This window comes from Molothrus aeneus, chromosome 1, assembly GCF_037042795.1.
Source record: "Molothrus aeneus isolate 106 chromosome 1, BPBGC_Maene_1.0, whole genome shotgun sequence".
Taxonomy (NCBI): domain Eukaryota; kingdom Metazoa; phylum Chordata; class Aves; order Passeriformes; family Icteridae; genus Molothrus; species Molothrus aeneus.
The window spans coordinates 82,778,671-82,795,283 of NC_089646.1; the positions used below are offsets into that span (position 1 = coordinate 82,778,671).

Consider the following 16,613-nt stretch of genomic DNA (forward strand, 5'->3'; position numbering starts at 1 on the left):
CTTCCAAGAAGGAACTTGGGATGGAGATGAGGACTGGCAGGAACTAGGAGCACTGTAAAGGAACTGGGAGCACTGGAGAAGAACGGGAGAAGATGAGATCACCAAGGATGGACTTTGGATGGGGCTGACTGGGAACACTGGAGAGGAACTGGAAGCATTGAGAGGGAACTCTAGATAATGGAAGCACTGAAGATGGACTTGGGATAGGCCAGCTGGGAGGAGTGGGGCCATTGGAGAGGAACTGGGAGCACGGGGGAGGAATGAAGGAGTTGGGTTGACCAGGTGGAAGTGGTAGATGTGGAGAAGAACAGGGAATGATGGGTTCACCAAGGAAAGAGCTTGGGTGGTCAACTGGGAGGAACTGGTAGCACTTGGAGGGTCTGATCCTTCCTACCCCACCCAGCCCTGTCCAACGTCACCATGCCTGATGTGGAGATGGCTGAATTTGGGGAGGCTGCCCCCTATCTCCGCAAGTCGGAGAAGGAACGGCTGGCTGCCCAGACCCGCCCCTTCGACCTGAAGAAGGACATCTTCGTCCCTGATGAAAAGGAGGAATTTGTCAAGGCCACCATTGTCAGCCGTGAGGGCTCCAAGATCACTGCTGAGACTGAACATGGCAAGGTGGGGGGACCCCAGCTACACCTGGGACACCAGAATACCCACATGGGACACAAAGAACCCAATCCACCTTCTCTAGAACCCAAGAAACATCTAGACCCCAACGTGCCTTCTCCAGCACCCACTGGATGCTCAGATTCCACAGCATCTTCTCTAGAACCCAGGAAATACCCAGACCCTGCTCCACCTTTCCCAGAACCCACTGCACAGTTAGACCCCATCCAACCTCCTCTATTACCCCAGAGACACCCAGACCCCAAAACATCTTCTATACCACTTGAGGGACACCTAGACCTCCTCTGGCTCTCAAGTGAGCACTAAGATGCCCAGCTCCCAGCCCTTTGGGAGGGAACAACTGGGGCAACTCCTTGCCCTGTGTTCCTGCTCCATGGGGTCCTCCTTACCTTGAGCAGACAGTGACGGTCAAGGAGGACCAGATCATGCAGCAGAACCCCCCCAAGTTCGACAAGATTGAGGACATGGCCATGCTGACGTTCCTCCATGAGCCCGCCGTCCTTTACAACCTCAAGGACCGCTACGCATCTTGGATGATCTATGTGAGTTGTGAGCCCATGAGGTTCTTCAGACCCCATCCAGAACTCAGACACCCCTTCTGTAGACCCCGTGGGCCACATAGGTGCAAATTGTCCCTTCTCCAGATCTCATGGTCCACCTATAACTGGGATGATCCTTCTATACACCCCTTGAGCCACCCAGATCCAAGATATCCCCGACCCTTTGGGCCACTAAAAACCACAATGTCCCTTCTCCAGATCACATGGGCCGCCCAGAATTGGGACATCCTCTCTCCAGACCTCTTTGGTCCCCCATATCCAAGATGTCCCATCTCCAGACCTGAAGGTCCCATCTCCAGACCACAGGGGTGATCTAAACCCAAGACATTGCCTAGCCACAAGACGTCCCTTGGACCACCTGGTGGGATAGCACCTTCTGACTCTGACCAACCTGCTCCTTTCTCCAGACTTACTCGGGGCTCTTCTGTGTGACTGTCAACCCCTACAAGTGGTTGCCTGTCTACAATGCCGAGGTGGTGGCTGCCTACAGGGGAAAGAAGCGGAGTGAAGCTCCGCCCCACATCTTCTCCATCTCTGACAATGCCTACCAGAACATGCTGACAGGTAGGGACCTTCTGCAGGGACCCCATAACCATATTCCCTGGTCCTTTTTGAGGAGCAGGAGAGGTGGAGCAGAGCCAAGGTGGGCTTCAGAACCTCATGTTTCTTCTCTTTATCCCACCAGACCGGGAGAACCAATCCATCCTCATCACGTGAGTAATCTCATCTGTAAACGCTCTCTTAATCCTGCTCACAGCTAAGACCCCCCCACCTGGCACACAGCCCCTCCCCTTCCGTCTTGAAGTCATCCCCACTGGCCAACCCTTTATTACTACATGGACTTGTTTGGGGAGGTCCATTATCCATCCCTCCCCAGTGAGTTCCCACCCCCAGCACCATACCACCAGTACCCAACCATTGCTCTCCTTGGCTACCTTCAGCGGAGAATCCGGGGCGGGGAAGACTGTGAACACCAAGAGGGTCATCCAGTACTTTGCTGTCATCGCTGCCATTGGTGACCGTGGCAAGAAGGAGGCGGGGGCCCCGGGCAAGGTAAGGGCAGTAGGTGGGGCATGACACCCTGGGGTGTGGCAACATTCTGCTGCCTGTCTGTCCAACCAATGACACAATCAACCACCCAAACAATTACCAAACCAAACACCCAAAAATCCAACAAACCAACCAACCAACCAACCAACCAACCAACCAACCAACCAACCAACCAACCAACCTTCCATTCATCTGTCTCACCCCCATCCAACCAACTAACTGTCTCTCCATCCACTCACAGCATCAACACACATCTCTGTCCACCAACCTGACCACCTGCTAAAACCTTCACTGTGTTCTCCCATCCATTTAAACCTCACACCCTTCATCCCCTGCATCTTACTGTGAGAAGCCCCCTGACACTGTCCCACTCCATCCAGGGCACCCTGGAGGACCAAATCATCCAGGCCAACCCTGCCTTGGAAGCCTTTGGCAATGCCAAAACTGTCCGGAATGACAACTCATCCCGATTTGTGAGTGTTGGGGGTGGTGTCTGTAAGGAAGAGTCTAGGGGGTGGAGTCTGTGGGGAAGAGTCTGTGGGTTGGGGTGTTCTGGGAAAAGGTGGCTATCTCCACCTCCTTCCACTATTCTTCCAGGGAAAGTTTATCCGGATCCATTTTGGGGCCACTGGGAAGTTGGCATCAGCTGACATTGAGACCTGTGAGTAGGCTGAGGGCTCCATGAGAGGACATCTTGTTGTCCACCATGCCTTCCTCTATCTCTCCATCCACCTGTCCATCCTTCTCCTCATGCCACCATTCATCTACCCTTCCACGTCCTCAAGCCTCCCTCCATTCATCCATCTCACCCTCTATCTCCTCATCCCAAATTCCACTCATCTTCTCTTCATTCCCATCCCAGACCTCCTGGAGAAGTCCCGTGTGATCTTCCAGCTGAAGGCTGAAAGAAACTACCACATTTACTACCAGATCCTCTCCAATAAGAAGCCAGAGCTGCTGGGTGAGCTATGCTGCCAACCTGATCCCATAAATACCTGATCCCTCACCCCTTTTGGGACCTGCCTGTCCCAACCTCTTTTTCTCCTTTCAGACATGATGCTGGTGACCAACAACCCCTACGACTATGCCTTCATCTCCCAAGGAGAGACCACAGTTCCATCCATTGATGATGGGGAGGAGCTGCTGGCCACAGATGTGAGATGGGAGGCCATCAGGCAGTGTGTATGTGTCTCTGTGGGCTGTAGAAGATCTTGAACACATTTTTGCCCCACAGAGTGCCTTTGATGTCCTGGGATTCACTCCAGAGGAGAAGAACTCCATCTATAAACTGACAGGAGCCATCATGCACTTCGGCAACATGAAGTTCAAGCAGAAACAACGGGAAGAGCAGGCAGAACCAGATGGCACAGAAGGTTGGGTACAACCAAGGTTGAGGTGGAAACTCGGGTGAACTCCACGATCCTTTCAGGTTCATATTTTCACTTCTTCATCCTCAGAGGCAGACAAGTCAGCTTACCTAATGGGGCTGAACTCAGCTGATCTTCTCAAGGGGTTGTGCCATCCTCGGGTCAAGGTGGGCAATGAGTATGTCACCAAGGGGCAGAATGTCCAGCAGGTGAGTATGACACAAAATGTCTTCCTTTTGGGGCGACATGGTGCCATCTCCAGCAAGGAGAACACCAAGAGGCCCTCTTACTGGTGGAGCATCCTTCTTCCAGGTGATTTATGCTGTCGGAGCCTTGGCCAAAGCCGTGTATGAGAAGATGTTCAACTGGATGGTAACCAGGATCAACAATTCACTGGAGACCAAGCAGCCACGGCAGTACTTCATTGGTGTGCTGGACATTGCTGGCTTTGAAATCTTTGATGTAAGCCCTGGTTGACTGTGTTGTGTTGACTCCATTGGATGTAGATTTAATCATACTGGATGGTCAGATGACTTTGTTTTCACTTGTGTTGACCCTGCTGGGGCTCAGGTTGACCCGCTGAACATATTAGTTGTACTGTTAACCCCACTGGCTATCTCCTCTCTCCTTCCCCAGTTCAACAGCTTTGAGCAGCTCTGCATCAACTTCACCAATGAGAAGCTGCAGCAGTTTTTCAACCACCACATGTTTGTGCTGGAGCAGGAGGAATACAAGAAGGAGGGCATTGAGTGGGAGTTCATTGACTTTGGCATGGATCTCCAGGCCTGCATTGACCTCATTGAGAAGGTACCACCTCCCCCAGGGTCTTGTGTGGGCTGGGGAAGGGCCCTTTTTTTTGCAGCTTGGCAGGAACCCCAAAGTTCTTTGACCAGTTGGGTTGTACTTGCTGTTCACTGTAGCCAACAAGGTCTCTTATTCCTAGCCCATGGGGATTATGTCCATCCTGGAGGAGGAGTGCATGTTTCCCAAGGCCACGGACATGACCTTCAAGGCCAAGCTCTTTGATAATCACCTGGGCAAGTCAGCCAACTTTGGGAAGCCACGAAACATCAAGGGGAAGCCAGAGGCCCACTTTGCCCTTATTCACTATGCTGGCACAGTGGACTACAACATCATCGGGTGGCTGCAGAAGAACAAGGACCCCCTCAATGAGACAGTGGTGGGGCTCTACCAGAAATCAGCCCTGAAGCTCTTGGCCAACCTCTTTGCCAACTATGCTGGGGCTGATGCACGTAAGAGGAACCCCTTTCCTCAGCATCTGGGGTTCTTTCCACCCTGTCCCTGTCCTATCTCATGCTCTCTTCTTCTCCAACAGCTGTGGAGAAGGGGAAAGGAGCTAAGAAGAAAGGTTCCTCCTTCCAAACTGTCTCTGCCCTGCATCGGGTGAGCATTCAAGGGTTATTGGTGGATTCCAGGGTGTGTGAGCCTGGAAAACATGTACCAGGGCAAGGGATAACCCTTGGTGGGACAGGCTGGGGGGTGTCTTCATTCCCTTCATCATCTCCTCCTCCATTGTTCAGGAGAATCTCAACAAGTTGATGACCAACCTGCGGTCTACCCACCCTCATTTCGTCCGCTGCATCATCCCCAATGAGACTAAGTCTCCTGGTGAGCCAATCCCTGAGGGTTGATCCAGAGGATACTGCTGGGCTCTGGCCAGAGGTGGTGGTGGGGAGCGGTGCTGCAGTGCTCTGGGGCAGGCCTTGACTCACCAGTCTTGATGACCCACCAGGTGTGATGAACAACCCCCTGGTAATGCACCAGCTTCGCTGCAATGGAGTGCTAGAGGGCATCCGCATCTGCCGCAAGGGCTTTCCCAATCGCATCCTCTATGGGGACTTCCGACAGCGGTAGGCACAGAGGAGAAAATGTGGGAATGTGATGGACAGCCCCACTGGGACTGAATTCAGACGTTTCCTGTCCTTTCTGGTCACCAGGTACCGCATCCTGAACCCTGCTGCCATCCCTGAGGGACAGTTCATTGACAGTCGCAAGGGCGCTGAGAAGCTCCTGGGATCCCTTGATATTGACCACAACCAGTACAAATTTGGACACACCAAGGTGAGGTCACTTGATCTCAGTTCTGGTGGTCCCATCATCCACCAGGTTTTCATGGTGGGACGAGATGGACTCTGTGGTCCCATCATCTGCTTGTCCACGTGCCCATCTGAGGTCCTTCCATCCACACCACTACCCATCCCTCCATCATGCCTTCAAATGCCAGCAGCACTTATCTTCATCTTTCCTCAAAGGTCTTCTTCAAGGCTGGGCTGCTGGGGCTGCTGGAGGAGATGAGGGATGAGCGCCTGGCCCGGATCATGACCCGCTTGCAAGCCCAAGTCCGTGGTTTCCTGTCCCGTCAGGAGTTCAAGAAGATCCTAGAGCGCAGGTAGGTGGTGAGATGGAGATGGTGTTGCATCCATGTTGAATGGAAGCCCCTGGTGATCCACTTCTTGATGTGGCTTCTCCAGAGACTCATTGCTGGTGATCCAGTGGAACATCAGGGCCTTCATGGGGGTGAAGAACTGGCCTTGGATGAAACTCTACTTCAAGATCAAGCCCTTGTTGAAGAGTGCTGAGACGGAGAAAGAGATGCAGGTAGGACAGGGCCATGGGTAGGGAAGGTGGGTGGGTGGATGGAGAGAGTAAATGGTAGGTGGGGACAAAAAAGGAGAAATGAGATTTACGTGGCACCTTTGTGCCTCCCACAGAACATGAAAGAAGAGTTTGGGCGGCTGAAGGAGGCCTTAGAGAAGTCAGAAGCCCGGCGGAAGGAGCTAGAGGAGAAGATGGTCTCCATGCTGCAGGAGAAGAATGACCTTCAGCTCCAAGTGCAGGCTGTGAGTGACCTAGATATCCCAGCCCCATGCTCCTTTTTCATTCATCTCAAACCAAGCTTATCCCTTCCAGGAGCAAGACAACCTGGCTGATGCTGAGGAGCGCTGTGACCAGCTGATCAAGAACAAGATCCAGCTGGAGGCCAAGGTGAAGGAGATGACTGAGCGGATGGAGGATGAGGAGGAGATGAATGCTGAGTTGACAGCAAAGAAAAGGAAGCTGGAGGATGAATGCTCAGAGCTGAAGAAGGACATTGATGACCTGGAGTTGTCATTGGCCAAAGTGGAAAAGGAGAAACACGCCACTGAGAACAAGGTGAGGGTGGGGAGACATCTTGACCTCAAACTGTGGGGAACTGAGCTGACTCAAGCCAAAGTGCATAGAGTCTGGTGAAGACCCAAGGCTGGCTGGGCTGAGTTGCCAAGAATCAAGGCTGTTTGGGCTGCCAAATTCAAGGCTGGAGGGTCATGAAGACCCAAAACTTCTTGGGTTGGATTGTGATAATGTAAGACTGGTTGGATTGCATCACCAAGAACCAAGGCTGGTTGTGTTTTCCTGCATCTCCTGACTCAGACCCAGCTTCACAAAGAGCAAAAACAACCTCCTGTCTCTTGTCCTACCTCTGGTACCAAGCTGGAGGCCTGATATTTCTCCTCCTGCAGGTCAAGAACCTCACAGAGGAGATGGCTGGGCTGGATGAAACCATCGTCAAGCTAACAAAGGAGAAGAAAGCCCTGCAAGAATCTCACCAGCAAGCACTGGATGACCTGCAGGCAGAGGAAGACAAGGTCAACACATTGACAAAGGCCAAAGTCAAGCTGGAACAGCAAGTGGATGACGTGAGTATAGTCCATGACAGGCACATAACTGGTCCCTTGGGGTGTGGAAGTCCTTCTGGAGTGTGAGTTTCTGGGGGCTGATGGGTGTGTCTCTTCCTCACTTGCAGCTGGAGAGTTCACTGGAGCAAGAGAAGAAGATTCGGATGGACCTGGAACGGGCCAAAAGGAAGCTGGAAGGTGATTTGAAGTTGGCTCAGGAGAATATCATGGACCTGGAGAATGACAAGCAACAACTGGACGAGAGGCTGAAAAAGTAAGGGCCTGCACACTTTCTTGTTCTTTACCTCTAACACCTCTGCTGAGCACTCAGAAGGATGACTTACTGGTGTTTCTCCCCACACCTAGGAAAGACTTTGAGCTCAATGCCCTCAACGCCAGAATTGAGGATGAGCAAGCAGTTGCAGCCCAGCTCCAGAAGAAGCTCAAAGAACTTCAGGTGAGGTGGGCTTCAGCTTGGGGGTCAAGCAGAAGGAGGAACTGGTCCTCCCCATTATCTTCTTCATATTTTTTGAGAAGAACCTAAACCAGTATGCCATCCACCTGAGGTTGGAAGCCCATGGCATATCCCTTGTCCCAGAACCTCCCTGTCATTTATTGCTTTGAAATGACTCATGGGCTCCTAGACAGGTTGGCCCTCATGGGGGTTGAGCTGAACCCATGGGTTTGGAGTGCTTGGGGTGTAGGGAGCATCTTGGGTAGAATCTTCTGAGCTGAGCAGACCACCTGGGTTGAGTCACATTCATTCCAATGTCCCTAGAGAAGTTTGTGCTGAGTTGTCTGTTAGTCCAATTAGAATGGATCAATTGGAATGTCCTCAAGACCAGTTGAGTTGAAGAACCTCAAGGTAATTTGAGAAGGTGGAGTGTCTTCAAACAAGGCCAGGTTGATCTGGAGAGCTCAGATCTTGACTAGGTTGAAAAGAACTGGATGGGATTGAGACTGATAGAGGTGAAGGGTCTACAGCTGTCTGGGTTGAGCTGAAGAGTCTACAGGTGGTTGGGTTGACTTGAATTGACTTAAACACTCTCCAGCTTGATTGGCTGAGTTGAGTGGAGGAGTTGAGTGAAACCAAGCCCACTGAAAACATGTTCATCCCTGGAACACAGGCACGGATTGAGGAGCTGGAGGAGGAGCTGGAAGCAGAGCGGACAGGCAGAGCCAAGGTGGAGAAGCTGCGCTCAGACCTGTCACGAGAGCTAGAGGAGATCAGCGAGCGGCTGGAGGAGGCAGGTGGTGCCACATCAGTGCAGATCGAGCTCAACAAGAAGCGGGAGGCAGAGTTCCAGAAGATGCGGCGGGACCTGGAGGAGGCCACACTGCAGCATGAGGCCACAGCTGCTGCACTGCGCAAGAAGCACGCCGACAGTGTGGCCGAGCTCAGCGAGCAGATCGACAACTTACAGCGCGTCAAGCAGAAGCTGGAGAAGGAGAAGAGTGAGCTCAAGCTGGAGCTGGATGATGTCGGCTCCAACATGGAGCAACTGATAAAAGCCAAGGTAGGAAACAGGCCTCCAGCCATGAAGGAAGAACACTTCCACTGCCCTCTCAATGTTCCCTTTCATCTTTCTGCCCTTCCTGCTTGTAGGCCAACCTGGAGAAGATGTGCCGCACCATGGAAGATCAGATGAATGAGCACCGGACCAAGTCCGAAGAGGCTCAACGCATGGTCAATGACCTCACCACTCAACGAGCCAAGCTCCAGACTGAGAATGGTGAGGGTCTTGCTCTTCCTAACCCAACTGCCTAACTCTTGCCCAGTGGGGTGGCTTTGGGGTGTGTCTTGAAACTGATTATCTGCCATTCCACCTGACAGGTGAGCTTTCTAGGCAGCTGGAGGAGAAGGAAGCCTTCATCAACCAGATGACACGAGGGAAACTCACCTACACCCAACAGCTGGAGGACCTCAAGAGGCAGCTAGAGGAAGAAGTGAAGGTAGGGCTTTGTTGGGGGGTCAGTGAGGCTGAAAGGCACCTCCAGTGCCAAGGATGTGGTTGGTCTGGGATTGAGAAGTGCATCATGAGCCTACCCTCATAGTAGGAGGAAATGAATCGAGGGTCCTCAGAAATTCAGTAGTGCTGGTGAATTACAGGGAGGTTGGTTGGGTTGGGTTGGGTTGGGTTGGTTGGTTGGTAACTAGGCAGTTGGAGTTGGAGAATGCCAGTATAGCTCAACTTGATATGGACCCAACTTCTCCTCACCTTGTAACTGTCTCCCCTCCCAGGCCAAGAATGCACTGGCCCATGCCCTGCAGTCAGCCCGGCATGACTGCGACCTTCTGAGGGAGCAGTATGAGGAGGAGACAGAGGCCAAGGCTGAGCTCCAGCGCTCACTCTCCAAGGCCAACTCTGAGGTGGCACAGTGGAGGACCAAGTATGAGACAGATGCCATCCAGCGCACTGAGGAACTGGAGGAGGCCAAGTGAGTCATCTCCCCATGAAGGGAGCTTCTGTGGGGCACGGGGAAGTGGAGACTCTTCTACAGTACAAGGATCTGGAGAAAGTATAATAATCTGGAGATAGTAGAGGAGAACCAGAGCAGAGCCTCAGCTAACCAGTGGGTGGAAGAAGTTTTGAGTTAGCCCACTTAGTCCATGGGTCACCACAGCCAGGTTTTCTCCCACGTCAGGAAGAAGCTGGCCCAGCGGCTACAGGAGGCTGAGGAGGCGGTAGAGGCGGTCAATGCCAAGTGTTCCTCCCTGGAGAAGACCAAACACCGACTGCAAAATGAGATTGAAGATCTCATGGCAGACCTGGAGCGGTCAAATGCAGCAGCAGCTGCATTAGACAAGAAGCAGAGAAACTTTGACAAGGTGAGAGGACCAAGAAATGATGGAAGGAGAAGGGTGGGAAGGGGGTAGAGAAATGTGTGAATCAAAAAAAGGCAGGAGAAGTCAAAAAGAAATCTGAACAGCTTTCAAGGGCCATGCTTTAGCAGAGCCTCAAGTCTCTTTCAGGAGAGAATTGGGGAAAGGAGGAAGAGGATGGAAAGGGGGTTCTTCAAGGGCAAAGCAGCAGCTGAGCAGGTGATGTCTTCATAGATCTTGTCTGAGTGGAAGCAGAAGTTTGAAGAGTCACAGGTGGAGTTGGAAGCATCGCAGAAAGAGGCCAGGTCCCTCAGCACTGAGCTCTTCAAGCTGAAAAACGCTTATGAGGAGTCACTTGATCACTTAGAGACTTTAAAGAGGGAAAACAAGAATCTCCAAGGTGAGACCGTGGGCTTTCCCTGCCCATCTTTTTGTATTCCACCACTTTCCACCAAGTCTGATTGGTTATCATCTGGGCAGAGGAGATCTCGGACCTGACGGAGCAGCTGGGTGGCAGCCACAAGACCATCCACGAACTGGAGAAGGTCCGGAAGCAGCTGGATGCTGAGAAACTGGAGCTCCAAGCTGCATTAGAGGAGGCTGAGGTGAGCCAAATCACATCTCCATGAGTCCCACATTGTCCAAGTCTTCTCTGTGTCCCTCTAATTTCTCTCTGTCTCCACCAGGCCTCTCTGGAGCATGAGGAGGGAAAGATCCTGAGGGCCCAACTGGAGTTCAACCAGGTCAAGGCAGATTATGAGCGCAAGCTGGCCGAGAAGGATGAGGAGATGGAGCAGGCCAAGCGCAATCACCTGCGGGTGGTGGACTCACTGCAGACCTCGCTGGATGCTGAGACCCGGAGCCGCAATGAGGCCCTGAGGCTGAAGAAGAAGATGGAGGGTGACCTCAATGAGATGGAGATTCAGCTCAGCCATGCCAATCGCGTGGCTGCTGAGGCTCAGAAGCAAGTCAAGACACTGCAGGGCTGCCTCAAGGTACCCATCACACTTCTATCCCATAAGCATGTTGACATGTAGTAGGTCCCACCACCCCAGAGCGGAAGAAAAGTAGACCTTGAGTCACTTCCCCACCATCCCCACTCACCCTCTTCCCCCATGCCACCTTGTAGGACACCCAACTGCAGCTGGATGACATGGTACGGGTCAATGAGGACCTGAAGGAGAATATTGCCATCGTGGAGAGGAGAAACAACCTTCTGCAGTCAGAGCTGGAGGAGCTGCGGGCAGTGGTGGAACAGACTGAGAGGGCCCGCAAGTTGGCTGAGCAGGAGCTGATTGAGGCCAGCGAGAGGGTCCAGCTTCTCCACTCACAGGTGAGACATCACACACCTTCAAGCATAGAGGTCACCTCCATCCAATGCATGTGGGCTTCTAATGGGTTGAGTTACCAAGATCTCCAGATCCTTTAAGCCTGCAGAGTTGGAAGGGAGTTGGGGGGCATTAAGTACTGGGGGGTTGAAGAAGGATGGGTCAGCAGTTCAAGAGACACCTCCTGAGATCCCCTCCTCTAACTCCAGAACACCAGCCTCATCAACCAGAAGAAGAAGATGGAGGCTGACATCTCCCAGCTGCAGACAGAGGTGGAAGAGGCCATCCAGGAGTGCAGGAATGCTGAGGAGAAGGCCAAGAAAGCCATCACTGATGTGAGTGCCATGGTGGGACCTATGTCTAGGACACCTTCCACTGGAGGGTGAAGGAGAGCATGCTTTGGTCCTCCTTCCCTGCTTGCTTCTCTCCTTGGGCAGGCGGCCATGATGGCAGAGGAGCTGAAGAAGGAGCAGGACACCAGTGCCCATCTGGAACGGATGAAGAAGAACATGGAGCAGACCATCAAGGACCTGCAGATGAGGCTGGATGAGGCCGAGCAACTGGCCCTCAAAGGGGGCAAGAAGCAGCTGCAGAAGCTGGAGGCTCGTGTGCGGGAGCTGGAGAATGAGCTGGAGGCTGAGCAGAAGCGCCATGCCGAGAGTGTCAAGGGTCTCCGCAAGTCCGAGCGTCGTGTCAAGGAACTCAGCTACCAGGTGAGTTGTCTGAGCTGGTCCTGGAGGTCATCCACTCTCCCTGTGGCCCCAGGGCCTTATGTCCCATGCTGAACATGACTTAGAACATGGCTGACCTGCTGGCCAGACAGACATGGGTAAACTAGACCACCCACTGTGTGTATGTCTGATACTGTGTACTGTCTACTGTTGATATGTAGTGGCACCTAGAATATTGTCTGGGTCATGAACCACCCAGGCCACCTCTCAGTGTCCCAGCATGCATGGGGTCTCTGCATGATCCAGGCCCTCAGGTGGGACCTCATCAGGGGCAAGAAGATACCTTCACAAAAGGAGACAACCCACTTTCTGCCCCACAGTTGAGGCCACCCAAAGATCTAGAGAGGCTCCACTCCCCAAGAACATCATTAACTGTCTCCTGACCCTCACTGCTCTCGTGGTGATTCAAAGCACAGGTAGGATCTTGTCCTGACCCACATGTTCTCACCCCACAGACAGAAGAGGACCGCAAGAACCTGGTCCGGCTCCAAGACCTTGTGGACAAGCTCCAAATGAAGGTCAAGGCCTACAAGCGACAGGCAGAGGAGGCGGTGAGCACTGGAGGGACATCTGTGGGACCACCCCCCAGCAGGGGACACTTTGGGATTGGGGTGGGGGAGAGGATGTGGGGAGTAGTAGGGGACCTTGGGGTGGTCACGGGGTGGGGTATCAGGGGGTGAGGAGAGTAGGTCAAGAGAAAGTGGGTGGGTCGTGACATGTGGAGATGGTGGTGGGCTGGATGGATGGATGGATGGATGGATGGATGGATGGATGGATGGATGGATGGATGGATGGATGGATGGATGGATGGAATGTTAGATGGATGGTTTGTTGAGGAGATGGTTGGGTGGCTGGAAGATGGGATGTCTGGAAGGACAGGTGCGTCCATGATGGGCCAGATGGAGCAATAAGAAGATAGGATGGAGGGACAGCTGGCAGGGTGGCAGGAGGCCAGACAGAGCTGTGTGGGAGCCTCACTGGTGTCCCTGCACCCTCAGGAGGAACAGGCCAACACCAACCTGGCCAAGTTCCGCAAGGCGCAGCACGAGCTGGATGAGGCAGAGGAGCGTGCTGACATTGCCGAGTCCCAGGTCAACAAGCTGCGGGCCAAGAGCCGTGACATTGGAGCCAAGGTGGGACTTTCCCCTGCCCTCCAGCTGCCCCATGTCAGCCCCATAACTTCCTCATGCTCACAGTCCATTTTTCTCATTCTCCATCAGAAGGGACTCAATGAAGAGTGAAGCTCTGGACCTCCAACAATATTCCCTGGACCATCAAGTGGCCCACCCCCCCTCCCAGCCCCCTAACCTTGGTCAGCCAATAAAAAGCATTGAGCAGCATCAGTTTTTGTGGGGCTGTGTTTGTGTGGGGAGGGTGGGGTTTCCCCATGGCATGGCACACAAAAAGATGTCTGTAGCCCACACAAGATCACCAACCAGTGTGCAGCACCGTGTGCCCCACAGCGTGATGCAACCAGACCCACAGTGCAATGTGATGTGAGCCATGAGCTCGACCTTGGGCTGCCTCACAGTGTATCTGCTGTGGGGCAGATACTCTCTCTGCCCCATGGTGTTGTGTAACCTCAGCCTGCTCCACAGCAGCCTAGATCCCTGTGGGGGGAGACACACATCTGGGGGCAGATGTGGGGGTGGGGAAGGGGGGACCACATCTGAGACAGAATCTGGGATCCCCATATGTGGGGCAGAGCCCCTCAGGCATGTTTTGGTTCCTGAGGTTGCACCTTCTCTTGCTGCAGGTGCTGGGGTCCCTCTGTCCTGGCCTGGTCAGTGTTCCCCTAGCCATCAGCTGCTCCATCCCACCGCACCCCATGTCTCACAGCCTCCCATTCCCTACTGACCTGTCCCTCCATTGCTCTGGACTTGCCATCCATCACCCCACCACCTCTTTGCCCACCAGCCCCGTGTCCTCCATCTCCCACAGTCCTTCTGCCTTCTCCATGTCCCCCTGGTCCCTGCAAGTTCTCTGTCCCATTGTCCCTCTGTCTCCTGCATGTCCCTTCCCACCAAATCCCCTGTCCCTCCCCCCTTCCCCCCTCACCCTCCCTCTCGCCGTCCATCTGTCGCTGCCCCATCCCTCCCGGTCCTGGCGGCGCCGCAGGATGGACCCCAGGGGACCCCGGCGTGCGGGCGGCTCCCCTCCCCCGGCGAACTCGGGCCGGGGGAGGGTGGGGTAATGTGGTAATGTCTCTGTGGGGCCCTATGGGGACTCTATGGGGCGCTAAAAAGACTCTATGGGGATCTGTGGAGACTTTCTGTGGCTCCATGGAGCAATTATGGGGCTCTGTAAGGGCTCTGTGATGCAGCGGAGGTGGTCTGTGGGGCAGGAGAGGGGGATCTGTGGGGCACAATGGGGAGGTGGGGACCTCCCCGCCCGCGGGAATGTGTCACCTCGCGGGAACACTTGTCACCTCCTTGATGACAAAGTGGACACGGTGTTCGGGGACTGCAGCCAGACCCCCCCTCCCGCCCCGTCCCTCAGACCCCTGGCGGCCCCACGGCGCCTCACTGGATGGGGGGGGACGAGATAACAATCTCCCCCCCTCTCCAGTCGTGTCCCAATATAGACCTGGCAGGGTAGAGCTGTCACCACCCCACGGATGACAGGACATTGGCCAGGGACCCAGGCATCCCGGCCCCATAGGCACCCCCTCCACACAGGTCCCCGGAGTCCCAGCCCCATAGATCCCCTCCATGCACAAAGAACCCAGGGGTGCATCTGGGCTCCACAGATCCCACGCACACAAGAAAGCCAGGCATCTGAGACCCATAGAATCATCACAAACGCCACCAAAGTGCCCTGGTCCCAGAGATGACTCACACACACACAAGGGATCCTGGCACCTGGGCTCCCTAGTGCCCTCCGCCCCCCCGGCCCCCCACACCAGAGATCCAGACATCTAGGCTCCACAGACACCTCCTACACAAGGGACCCAGGCATCCAGGCCCCCTAGCCCACCCCACATCCCACCCCTACAAGAGGTCTGGACAGCCCTTGCTCACCCCTAGAGCTCTGCCCCATAGATCATTCTGTGGGGTGAATATGTGGGTCCTGGATGCCAGAGTCACTGGAGAGATGCCACCTTGTGGCTGGGGAAGCGGGGGGAGGTGCCCCCCTCCTCCTTTATCAGCCACCCCCTCCCCAGGAATGCTCCTCCCCATCCCATGATGGTCTATAAAGGCCTTGGGGCTGCGGGGCTGGCAGAGGTGTCGGCGTGGGGCAGAGAGGGAGAGGGTGGGGGACAAAGTGGGAATAAGGGATGTGGATATGAAGGGCTGGGGGAGGAAATGGGGGGCTATGGGGTGCACAGGAGGGTTATGGGACATATGGGGATCTATGGGACACAGGAATCTGTGGGGGAATATGGGGGACAAAGGGCTTATGGGACACATAGGGGTTCTCTGGGGTGTGGGGACCTGTGGGGTACACATGGGGTTATGAAGCAAGAAGGTATAAGAAACACTGAGAGGAACTGTAGGGGAAAGAGATTCATGGAGGCACAGCAATCTAGGGGACACTGATGGTCTGTGGGGCACCCAGGGTGCCTATGTGGCACAAGCAGGGCTATGGGGCACATGGGGTCTATGTGGCAAAGTGATCTATGGGGCATAAAGGGGTATATAGGGCAAAGAGGGTCTATAGGGGGCAAGAGGTGTAGCCCTACTCACCCTCTGCATGTTCTTCCAGCTTCCTTCATCTTACCTGCTAGATCCACAGACTCCAGGTGAGGGTGATGCTGTGGGGCAGCATGGGGATGGGTGCTTTGGGTGGGGGGAGTGGTGGGGCTATGCTGCTATAGGGTGTGTGTGTTGCTATAGGGTCTGCACATCACTATAGGGGATCCATACTTTGCTGTGGGAGTCTGCATGTAGGGCTGTGCAGGATTCTAAGGTTCCCTGCGTTGTTATAGGGGTCCCTGCACTGCTATGGGTCTCTGTGCATCACTGTAGGGATGCCTGAATCATTATGGGGGTCTGTGTGTGGCTATAGGGGTCTTTGTTCTGCAGGGGGCCATGCATCATTCCAGGGTTGTGGGGGTGCCTGCATCAGTACAGGAGTCTGTGCTTGGGGCTGTGCATGGGATTGGGGTCCCTGCATGACTACAGGGGTCTGCCCACAGCTACAGGGAGTCCGTGCACTGTGTAGGGCTCAATACATGGGGTCATGAATGGCTATAGGATTCTGTGCATGGGGCCATACACACCTATGAAGTCCTGTACATCACCATTAGGAGTCCTTTAATGGTTATAGGGGTCCCTGCAGGGAGTCCCTGAATCACTGCAGGAGTCTGTGCTGGGGGCAGACGACGTGGGTGTGCAGAGGGCTATAGGGCTCCCTGCACATCTGTCGGGACCCATGCGTGGGGCTGTGCACAGCTGCAAAGCTCTGTGTCTGGTTCTGGGGGTCTGCCACAGCCATAGGGGT

At 54.3% G+C, this 16,613-nt stretch overlaps 1 protein-coding gene across 2 annotated transcripts; it reads left to right on the forward strand.

The window, feature by feature from the left end:
• Window positions 1-420: 420 nt before the first annotated feature.
• On the forward strand, window positions 421-13,411 carry LOC136553992 (myosin-7). Of its 2 annotated transcripts, none has more exons than XM_066545777.1 (39): window positions 421-621; window positions 1,032-1,175; window positions 1,601-1,757; window positions 1,879-1,906; window positions 2,135-2,246; window positions 2,624-2,716; window positions 2,841-2,904; window positions 3,106-3,204; window positions 3,295-3,398; window positions 3,478-3,616; window positions 3,701-3,819; window positions 3,923-4,072; window positions 4,247-4,417; window positions 4,554-4,863; window positions 4,947-5,014; window positions 5,152-5,239; window positions 5,364-5,481; window positions 5,569-5,692; window positions 5,884-6,020; window positions 6,103-6,229; window positions 6,343-6,471; window positions 6,542-6,784; window positions 7,132-7,308; window positions 7,416-7,561; window positions 7,654-7,744; window positions 8,415-8,804; window positions 8,894-9,020; window positions 9,122-9,240; window positions 9,530-9,726; window positions 9,934-10,117; window positions 10,346-10,511; window positions 10,592-10,716; window positions 10,798-11,106; window positions 11,241-11,444; window positions 11,649-11,774; window positions 11,877-12,152; window positions 12,626-12,721; window positions 13,169-13,303; window positions 13,391-13,411. In XM_066545777.1, exons 1-39 carry the CDS (start codon window positions 421-423, stop codon window positions 13,409-13,411), a joined length of 5,814 nt encoding a protein of 1,937 aa, XP_066401874.1. The 2 variants fall into 2 exon arrangements, with proteins under 2 accessions (XP_066401874.1, XP_066401882.1); XM_066545785.1 differs by having other exon boundaries at window positions 13,394-13,411.
• The last annotated feature ends 3,202 nt before the right edge of the window (window positions 13,412-16,613 follow it).

What these genes read in the sequence shown, in the direction of transcription:
- LOC136553992 (XM_066545777.1), top strand. Translation starts at nt 421, where the DNA reads ATGCCTGATGTGGAGATGGCTGAATTTGGGGAGGCTGCCCCCTATCTC. An exon ending in ACGCATCTTGGATGATCTAT is followed by an intron (nt 1,176 to 1,600) that starts GTGAGTTGTGAG and finishes TCCTTTCTCCAG; the next exon opens with ACTTACTCGGGGCTCTTCTG. An exon ending in AAGAAGATCCTAGAGCGCAG is followed by an intron (nt 6,021 to 6,102) that starts GTAGGTGGTGAG and finishes TGGCTTCTCCAG; the next exon opens with AGACTCATTGCTGGTGATCC.